At 45.6% G+C, this 10372-nt stretch overlaps 1 protein-coding gene across 1 annotated transcript; it reads left to right on the top strand.

Annotated features, from left to right (window-relative positions):
* The first annotated feature begins 1014 nt into the window (after positions 1-1014).
* Positions 1015-8111, top strand: DDIAS (DNA damage-induced apoptosis suppressor). The gene is made up of 4 exons (XM_010015831.1): positions 1015-1127; positions 2104-2265; positions 3407-3524; positions 5568-8111. Exons 1-4 carry the CDS (start codon positions 1015-1017, stop codon positions 8109-8111), a joined length of 2937 nt encoding a protein of 978 aa, XP_010014133.1.
* Positions 8112-10372: the final 2261 nt, after the last annotated feature.

Raw genomic sequence — 10372 nt, 5'->3', positions numbered from 1 at the left:
TCTCAAAGTCATTGCCAGCCATGTTCTGGGCTGCAGCAGCAGAAGTGTGACCAGCAGGTCAAAGGAGGTGATCCTGCCCCTCTGCTCTGCTCTCGTGAGACCTCACTTGGAGTATTGTGCACAGTTCTGGTGTCCTCAACATAAAAAGGACATGGAGCTGTTGGAGCAAGTCCAGAGGGGGGCCACGAGGATGATAAGAGGGCTGGAGCACCTCCCGTATGAAGACAGGCTGAGAAAGTTGGGGCTGTTCAGCCTGGAGAAGAGAAGCTGTGTGGAGACCTCAGAGCAGCTTCCAGTATCTGAAGGGGGCCTACAAGGATGCTGGGGAGGGACTGTAGCGACAGGACAAGGGGTGATGGGTTTAAACTGAAACGGGGGATGTTCAAGTTAGATTAAGTGAGAAGCTCTTCCCTGTGAGGGTTCGGAGGCCCTGGCACAGGGTGCCCAGAGAAGCTGTGGCTGCCCCATCCCTGGCAGTGTTCAAGGCCAGGCTGGACACAGGGGCTTCTAGCAACCTGCTCTAGTGGAAGGTGTCCCTGCCCATGGCAGGGGTTGGAGCTGGAGGAGCTTTAAGGTCCCTCTCAACCCCAAGCAGTCTGTGAATTTGTGATAATTACAAGTGTAGAATAATTTCAGTTTTTAACCCCATGTTGTGACTTCATTCTAAATTAAGGCAAAAATCAGAAACTGATTTGGTGGAGTGCTGTGTTTAAGGATAGTTCCAGTAAAGATTCCCAAAATACAAGTGGGAATGACTTATCTGCAGCGGTGTGTAAATATCATGAACTTTCTTCTTACTACCTATCTTCTATTTTTTTCTTCTTAAAGGTTTAACTAAGGGTAATAACAGCTGTTGCCTCAGTTGGGCTACCATTTTCAAACAGAGGTCATAATTTCTTGAAGGCTGCCTTTCAAAATGTTCAAACAGACCAACTAAAAGCAGTAAATATTAACAGCTCATAAAAAGAGAAGTCTTTGAACCACTTTGACTTCTTTCAGGTGATGCTGTAGCACATGAAGAGTGTGAGAGAACTCCTGGCTGCCTCTGTAATTTCCATCCAGAACTCCTGCTTCATCTACCCTGCCTGTCAAAACTGCTTTTCTAGGCTGATACTGGATTCTAGGAGGTATGTCCTGTTTTGGGGGATCATGAACTGTAACAGGCCTTGGGAATATCTGTTAGCTGAACATAAGTTACAACAAATTGGTGTATATCCAGCCATCAGAGAAGTAAGTGCTAATTTCAGATATTTATGTTCCTTGTCACTATTCAGATCTCTTTGTATGCCAGTAGCAGCTTGGAGGTTGTTACGGATCAAGAGTTCTATTGTGTTCAGTGCCAAGCAATATCAAAGGACAGTTTAGGAGAATAAATGATTTGTGTTAACAGCTTCCAAGTGCATCCCCTCAGTCCATCCAGTTCTCCAGTGCTGTTCCCATGTTGGAGAGGATAGACAGAAAGCCCCTCCAGATCAAATCCTAATTTCTTTTTCATTTCTTCTCATTCTAGATGTGCAGTTCATCAGGTAGTCCTGTATGGCTGTTTCACTTACTGTGTGTTCACTTTCCTTTTTAATCCCACTGTTAGGTAAAATCTATGACACACAGCAGAACACCAATGAATGTCAGCACTAAATAGGAGGAGCTGCCTTTGGAAAGCAGCAATACCTGTTGTTTCAAATGCTGAAGTAAAAGAGAACAGTGGTGTTTCCTGATGACTTTTTAAATCTAAGTGTTACACTAAAGCTGCAGGAAGAAAAAGCCCAAACCAGAATGAAATGTGAAAAAATGGGGGTGTGAGGAATTCAAAATTACTCCCAAACAGGTCATTCAAAGCCCACTGTCTCTCTCCAGCTTCACAGCAGGATAGCATTTAATGAATCAGTGGAAGGAGCCAGAGGGCTTCTGACATGATACAGCCAGCCTGTGGTAAGATTAATGCCCCAAGGAGTAAAGAGTAAGAAATAACCATGTAGTTTGTAATGGAGTATTTGATACATTATAGTAGTGATACTTTCAGCTGCAGAGAAGTTCTTACCTCAGCAGTGATTAACAGAAGCTCACGTATTCAATCTTTTTTATCCTCTTACTGTCTTTTGCCAGGTTTAACTGTCCAAAATGTGGCTGTACAGGTGAGGCCAAGGATGCAGGCTACAGATACAGATTGTCCCTAAAGGTTGCTGACACTAACGATTTGTTTGACATCACCGTGTTTGGAAGTTGCTTAGATCCATTCTTTGGGGTCACCGCAGAAAATCTGCAGAGGTAAGGAAGGGGCTGTTTCTAACTATAGAGCTGCTGCTTTTTCTTCAGCCTAAAAAACTAGAGATGAGCCTGGATGGTGGGGAGACAAGTGGGAAGAAGCTGCTAAAATGCTCCCTTCCAGCATTTCCTTGGTACCCATCACCTGAGAAAATGCTGAGGCTTGGTTTCTTCCTGAAATCTTGGTATTTTGAGGTGGATTACTTCTACATAGTGAAAGAGATCCTTCACTTGTCTAGTGAAGGCACCTACTTACCTGCTAAGTGAGCTTCACAAGTTGGTTGGGCTTCTTTCTTGTGTCCTCTGCCTTTGAGATGGTTGAAATTCCTTTGTCTAATGTCACGTTTCTAAGTAAGTTGGCTTTGCCAGAGATCTAGACAAATTTTTTCCTCAAGATTTTAGAAGAATCTTAAGGTAAAGATGGAGCATTGGGGTTTTTTGTTTTGGGTTTGGTTTTTAACAGTTTGGATTTAAAAAAAATGATGTCATTTCTTCAATATGACCAGATTAGCCTGTAGAAAGGAGGGATTTCTAAGAAAACCTGTTAGTCCTCAGAGCCCAACCACCCACATGATAAGCTTCAGACTTTGTGGTATGTGAAACTGCTGGGACAGGATATTCAGATCCATCCACTGCTTCTTTCTCTATTCTGTTATTTTCCAGTGTCTGGTGTTATCACTGGGTCAGTGATGAGTGCTTTTAAAATCCCACATCAGCAGCATGAATAGTATACTAATGGCATTTGACATTGGTGCACTGCTGTCAGCTCTGAACACCAGAGTTATTTGTGTGTCTGAGTATGGATACTGGTGCTGCTGTGAAGGTGCAAGCAGGAAGGATATGTAAGCCATAGCAGCAGGTTCACAGTATTACACAGTCATTGTGTTGACACAAAATCACACCTGAAAGTCATGTGTATATTAAACCTATTCGGAGTGGTTGTTTTGCTTTCTTCTAGTTCACAAACAAACTAAGTTAACTAAACAATCCAATTTATAGCTTCCTGGTTTCCTGTTTTCATTCCATGTTTAGCTTAAGCTACCACAGTATCTTCTCTTTAACATGTGTCCTACCAATACTACAGCTAAAATGCTATGTCAGGCTTCCTCTGTTGGTCCAATACTTCTGTATGTTTTTACTCAAGGTGTATTCAAGACTTCAATCAGCTGTCAGGGGAAACAAACACAGATGCATCTCAAGCAGTGTTAGTTCAAGCAGTGGAAACCTGTTTCATTGGAAGAAGATTTATATTTGGAGTGAAGGTAACTTTTAATCCACGTTACTCTCTTGTAATGAGTTTTTTTCATTAGCTTGTAGCCAGTTGGGGGCATAAACTGAGTTATCAAAGCATCGTGTACACCATCTTTTGGCAATTTGAGAAAATTTAGGGCTAGGACATGGGGAGGATTCTGTTCCTCTTCCCCCAGACTCCTGTGTTATTTTAAATGAGTCACATCCAAAAGTCATCTTGAATGGCAGTAGTCAGCTTGACAGCTTGTCAGGGCTGCTTTTCAGAGAACCTGAGCAGTGCCAGCTCCTGTAACAGCTTGGAGTCTGTAAAAACCCATGTAGAGTTCAAGCAAGAAACAGACTGTCTTTTCAAGCACTGCCCTAACTTCCCCACGCTGCGTAGTCTCCTGGTGTCTGGAATGTAAGGAGAAACACCTCCCCTTGCAGCAGTTTGATGTTTCACCATGTAAGAGCACGTTTTAAAACGTTGATAAAATACAGCTGTTCAACACAGGTATCTGTGGCTCTTTTATGTGTTTAACAGACTTGGAAATATTAGTTCTTAGTAATATTTCCATGGAGACAAGAGTCTTCAAAGTTCTCTTCAAGTGGTGCTTGTGTGAGTCATTCATATTATAAAGTCTGTGAACTAAACCTTACCTGTCAGGTGCTTTTCCTCTCCCACAGGTACCATGAGGTTTGTATCTGAGCTGAGGTTTTCCTAATGCACAGCATCTTAAGTAATGGAAGCTGGAGAGCTTCATGGATTAACTTTATTTAACTGGAACCATTCACAGGTCTCTAGGTGTGATGCCTTTGCAACTATTATCCTACATATCAACAACCTTGTGGCTGCTCCTGCACACACAAGGACTGAACACACATTCAAAGACCGTTTATTCTTCCTTTGGCTGTAGGCATTTCAGTGCATCTCTCTTCAGCTGTGCAAACACTTGCATACTCCCAGGTAAAAGTCACAATCAGCATAACATACTTATCTAGAAGGGTATTGTCCTTGGTTAAGAGCTTTAGCATCAACCTTTGCCTAGACTCAGGACATAGGAGGGTTCTTGAACTTGAAGACAGCTGTATTTGCTTTTTGCCCTCTCTGGCATTGCCAGACCTTGAGGGGGAGATGAAAAAGGGTTCATCCGCTCCTCAAGATGTTAGAAATTTCCCTCTGCTTTTAATGTAATTAAAACATTCTTCTGTGTGGAGAGAAGCAGGTTCTATAAAGCATTGCAGCTGAAGCTCCTTTAAAACACTACTCTCCAAATGAATCTGGGAAGATCATAGAATCCCAGACTGGTTTGGGTTGGAAGGGACCTTAAAGCTCATCCAGTTCCAACCCCTGCCACGGGCAGGGACACCTTCTGCTAGAGCAGGTTGCTCCAAGCCCCTGTGTCCAACCTGGCCTTGAACACTGCCAGGGATGGGGCAGCCACAGCTTCTCTGGGCACCCTGTGCCAGCGCCTCAGCACCCTCACAGGGGAGAACTTCCTAATGTCTAATCTTAATCTCCCCTCTGTCAGTTTAAAGCCATTTCCCCTTGTCCCGTCCTTACATGACCTTGTCAAAAGCCCCTCTCCAGATTTCTTGTAGCCCCTTTAGGCACTGGAGCTCCTCTAAGGTCTCCCCTTCAGGAGCCTTCTCTTCTCCAGCTGCCCCAGCCCAGCTCTTGTAAGAGAAAAGCACTGGCCGTAGGCAGCTGGCCATCTGCACAGCAATGCACTGGGGGCAGCCCGGAAGCACCCAGTGCCCTAAAGCGAGGAAAACATTTTCAGTGAAGTTCTGTCTTGGAATTCTTGGATGTTTTTCCAGCTCCAAAACTCTGTGTAATTGCAGCAAGCAAAGAACCTCTCACTGTGATGCCCTTTATAGCTCTTGCCAGTGCTTTTTTCCCAGGGAGTACTGCTTTGTGAGACAGCCTCTTTTGTATTCTCTTCCCTGCAGATCCTGTCAAAAAATTAGACCTAAAATTAAGCCTGGCTTAAAAGACACGTGTTGATTTTTCTCTTTCATTTTCTATCCCAAAATACTGTACTAAGTTTTTTACCTCCCCTTTCCCCCACCAGGGTTGGGCAAGGGAAGATGGAGGCCATTCTGCTGCCAGCAGCATCCTGCAGAACTGCTCCAGAATTAATAGAAGTACAAAAACCCTTACAGCTTGCCAGCTCTTCCTGCCAAACACTGCTGTTACTGGCTTTACTGTTATCAGCTGCTTCCATCGGCTCCTGCAGTCAGCAAAACTCAGGAGCTGTAGTAACAGCTCAGATTCACCTGACACATCAGCAGCTCCAGCAGAGGAACCTGTCAGTGAGCTCAGCAGCTTGTCTGGCCTGAGCAGAAACTCCTGCTCTGCTCAGTCTAGTGGCAGAGAAAGTTCTTTATGGTCCTGGCAGCAGTCCTTCAGCCTGACTTCATCTGTTGCTTGGGTAACACCGGAAGACTTTCCCACTCTGGAAGTGGGAGAGCTGGTGAGTGAACAGCATGAACAAGAGGGGAGGCCTGTCCCTGCAGAATCGTGCAGTGTGAGCCCAAACAATCAAACTCTCTGGGATTCACCATTTTGCAGCTCTGCTGTGAAGGGAGGGGATAAAGAGGAGTGTGATGAGTTGAGTGCACAGCCTAATCGGAGTGACGGTATCTCTGCAACTGATAAATTAGAGAGAATATCCTCTTCAGAGACTGAGTGTTCACATGGAAACAGTTCCAGGTTGTTACAACATCCCTTGGAACTTGGGGTACAGAGCACTTACCCGAAGACTGATGGTATAAATTATTCTTGCCCAGAAACATCCCACAAATCACTTTTATACAAGAGAGATGCCTCAGCTTCTGGTCACGTAAATGTGTCTCAGATGGACTCTGTGCTTTGGGACGAGCTCCCGTTCTCAGAAAGCCTAAATGAATTTTTAGCCAGAATAGAAGAAGGCAAGAGCATCGTAACATCACCCAGTGTAGATGCAGGCAAACATCTGCCTGCCCTTCTTGAAAGCAGCAGGTTGGGTGTAAATCTTAACGAATCATGTCCCAGGCAAACCCTTGTAGCTGCTGATTTACCTGAAGCAAGTGTCTCCAGGAAGCTCTTGCCACCAGCAGAGAGTGATAGCTGGGAGAACGTATTGCTTGCTTGTCTTCAGTCACATGCAGATCCACAGAGTGGTGAGGTATCACAGCATGAGTCTTCCTCTAGTGCTTTATCTGACAAGGAATCTTGCTTTATACCTAACCCTCATCTACCTGTTCTGTCACAGTCCTTGCCCGTTACACCAGAGCCTTCTGTTTCTGAGAGCAGGTATGTGCAGTCCAAAGCAGCAAATAAGGACATTTCAAAGTCATCTTGGTTCTTTATTCATCAGTGTGCTGCTAAACATGGAGAAACCTCCTGTGTGAAGAGGAGCAAGGCAGCTCCCTGTGTGCATTCTGCACGTGATAGCTGCTTAGCTGGTTGGGAAAATAAAGAAAACTCTTCTTCTACACCAAGCCAAAGACCAGATCTTACACTCACAGGGACATGGGACTCTGATGCAGCAGCACCCAGCAATACAGGAAGGATTTATAAAAGAGAATTAAAACCATTGGCAGAAGTGTCAGAAAACACCTTCAAAAGTGCTAATAGGAGAGAGACACTGTGGAACAGTATCTTCCCTGAAGGCAGCTACGATGCTTCTGCTGATCTCTTTGATGCAAGTACAAGAGAGGTAGCGAAACCTGTTGAATTCTTAAAGCAAGCAGGTAATTCTTTAATAAAGGAAGATGATACTTTGACAGAAAAGGTCACAGCTGCTGAATTGGTGCTTTACGGTGGAGATGTTTCCTGTGACAGTTCAAAATGGAGCTCGTCCCGATACAGGTCCCCTCCTGCTTTTAGGAAGCACAGTACACCAGTAACATCCTCCTTTTGTGATGCACAATGCAATTCAGTCAGTGCTCGAGACTTTGTTCCTTATTCACAGTCCACTCCTATGGCAAAACCTCTCCAGAAGCTGTGGCCTGGTGGGGAAAGAAGCTCTTTTCTCACTGTCTTCACCCCTACAAATCCCAGGAAGATCCATTCTAAATGCAAGCGGTCTAGGTCTGCCTTTCAAAACACTCTGCTGCAGCAGCTTACCGGCAGGTTAGTGAAACATGGGAGGCCAAGTAACAGTGGAGACAAGGAAAGCAGTAGCTCTGTGTCACAGCAGTTCCTTCGCAGCCAGCTGCCTGCCAGCTGTGAGGAGTGGATCCCTCCTTCTGCAAACAAAAGGTTGAAGCCATCTGCATCTTTACCTTTAAAAGCGGTCGGGCTGGCTCCTGACGTGCAGGTGACCTGTGGGCACACGGGCAGGAACCCTGCTTCTGAGAGCAAAGAGAACAGTGAGAATGATGCTCGCTTACAGGATGAGAGGCTAAGCCCTGGGGACACAGCCTGGATTCTAACAACTCCTGCATCTGCTGGTGTCACCGAGGCCTTGTTCTTCAGTGATACAGTGCTGGAAACTTGTTCCCCTTCGGAAGGCAAGACTCTCCTCTCAAGTGCTTGTTGCTCAGGGAGGGTACCTGGAGGGGCTGCTGGCTGGTCTCCTGAGTTGTTCTTCCAAGCACAAACCCCTTTTTCCTATAAGCCAAAACACTAAAAAAAGGGTATATCTATGCTGTGTTCTTTCTAATTATTTGTAAAACTCTTGGGAAGGAGCCAGAAGAAAAGCTATTTAATAACTGTTTATGCACCTATTGGCATATGTCTTCCTGAGATGAGTTGTGTTTATTTGCAGATCTTTGTACCACAGAAATGGGGGGGAAAACAGAATTTCCACTTCAATTTTACTGTACATGTACTCTAGGCTGTGCAATAAAGTAATTTGTAACTGGGTATTTAACAGCTCTCACTTTATCAAGTACAGGTAAGTGAAGTGTTGTAGCACAGTGTTGTCTTTTTGTCATGAGAACAGCCCAGGGCCCGTTGAGCTCTCCTGCATGCCAGGATCACCCCTTGAGTAGGGACACCTCGCAAGGTTACTCCTCGAGGTTGAGAGGGAAGAGTACCTGAAATCAAACCATCTGAGCAGGGTATTAGTGAGCTACAGTAGCTCCTACCAGGGGTACGGGTGTGCTGAGTCTGCAGGCGTTCCTGCAGGCTGACCAGAGGAAACAGTTCCTCATGGCTGCACACGTACGTTCACTTCAGAGAAGTTTCTCCATAGCAGTCACTGTTGGATTGGGTTCTTTCACTGCTTACTTCCTTATAGTTGAGGAAATTGAGGCACACGTTCAAAGGCTTGCCCAACGTTAAGGAGCGTGGAGCCTAGCTCTGGCCATCACTGAAAGACTTTAACCAGCAAACCCTCTTTTCTCCTCCCTGTCCTACCCAGCAAGATGCTTGAGCACAACCCAGAAGTTCTTCCCAGTGTTTAAGGATGCTGCAGCAGTGGACGGTGGCAGCAAGAGGCTCAAGGTCTATTCTTACAGACCAAGCCTAGATCTCTGCAGTCCCTGGATCCTAGATGTAAAAAGAAGGAAAAGGAACATCCAGTTATAGCAAGAAGGGACAGAATTAATAATGTGATGATCAAAGTAACTTCAAGCTTCGTAGCTGTGAATGGTGCCACTGAAGTGCTGTGCCAGTGACACCAGCCTGCGCCGTGAAGGATACGCAGGTTCCTGTGCTGGGTTTCTTGGCACAGCCAAAGGGACACAACAGTAACAGAAGACACAAGACAGGCTCTGTGAGGAGAAGCTCTTCCCTGTGAGGGTGCTGAGGCGCTGGCACAGGGTGCCCAGAGAAGCTGTGGCTGCCCCATCCCAGGCAGGGTTCAAGGCCACGTTGGACACAGGGGCTTGGAGCAACCTTGGGGCCAATTGGGTCTAGGGGAAGGTGTCCCTGCCCGTGGCAGGGGTTGGAACTGGATGAGCTTTAAGGTTCCTTCCAACACAAACCATTCTATGAGTCGATGATTTACAAGGTGTTGCTGATGCTCAGCTGAGCTTTCACCCTGTGTTTGACAGCAAGTCAGAGCTCCAGAAGTGCACAGGGTGGCTGCAGACAGGATAGTGCAGGCTCTAGGGTGAGCTCTTACCAGTGCTATTCCTGTTCAGAAGATGTTATTGATTGCACATAAAATCCTACTTGATGAATCTATGTTAGGGGTAAAAGGAGTAAGAAATGTAGCCTGCCTGGAAATGGTAAATCTGTGTTTATAGCTTAAGTAGAAGAAACAAAGGAGAAGACAGCATTATTCATACCCAAATCACTGGGCACAGGGAAAGGCAACATTGAAAAAGTTTTAAGACATCAGTGCTCAAACAAATAAAGCATTAAACTAGTTGTTTCTACTACAGCCTCCCAGATAATACGAGGCTGCAGCATCACGGGCCCTTTAAGCACTCCCTTGTGATGAACTGGACGAGCTCTCACTTTGTCACGGGGGTTAGAGCTGGTCCAAGTGGTACACCAGAGGCTTGATGCAGCTACCTATGAACCACTGCCAGAGCTGCTACATCATCAACCTGACAGCATCTTGCCATGGGATGTTTTGTCCAGCATGAGTGATTTTATTCAGTAGACAACTCATCTGCACTCCGTGGTAAGCGATAGCTCTGGCGCAAGCTGATGTGATGGTAATTATAAGCTTGCACAAAAAGAGTAAAGCTCAGCATGTTTCATTCTGAAGGTAATAAAGCTCCTGAAAACAGACACTGGGTCTGTGGCTGATTCCCTGTGCAGAGAAAGCCGTAAATCAAGACTGGGGTTTAAATTAGGCAGGACTGTCTGTACGATGCCACTGGAAACAATGCAGGGCAGCCAGAGCTTGCGTCGTGCAAGGAGACTGCACACACAGAGCGAGACCAAAAAGTACTGCTGTGTGACAGGGCACAGGATGGTATCTATCTTCTGGGC

This window comes from Nestor notabilis, unplaced genomic scaffold (genome assembly GCF_000696875.1).
Source record: "Nestor notabilis isolate BGI_N333 unplaced genomic scaffold, ASM69687v1 scaffold1656, whole genome shotgun sequence".
In the NCBI taxonomy this organism is placed as follows: Eukaryota; Metazoa; Chordata; class Aves; order Psittaciformes; family Psittacidae; genus Nestor; species Nestor notabilis.
The sequence above is the reverse complement of the archived record's forward strand: the minus strand, read 5'-3'. Positions and strand labels throughout refer to the sequence as shown.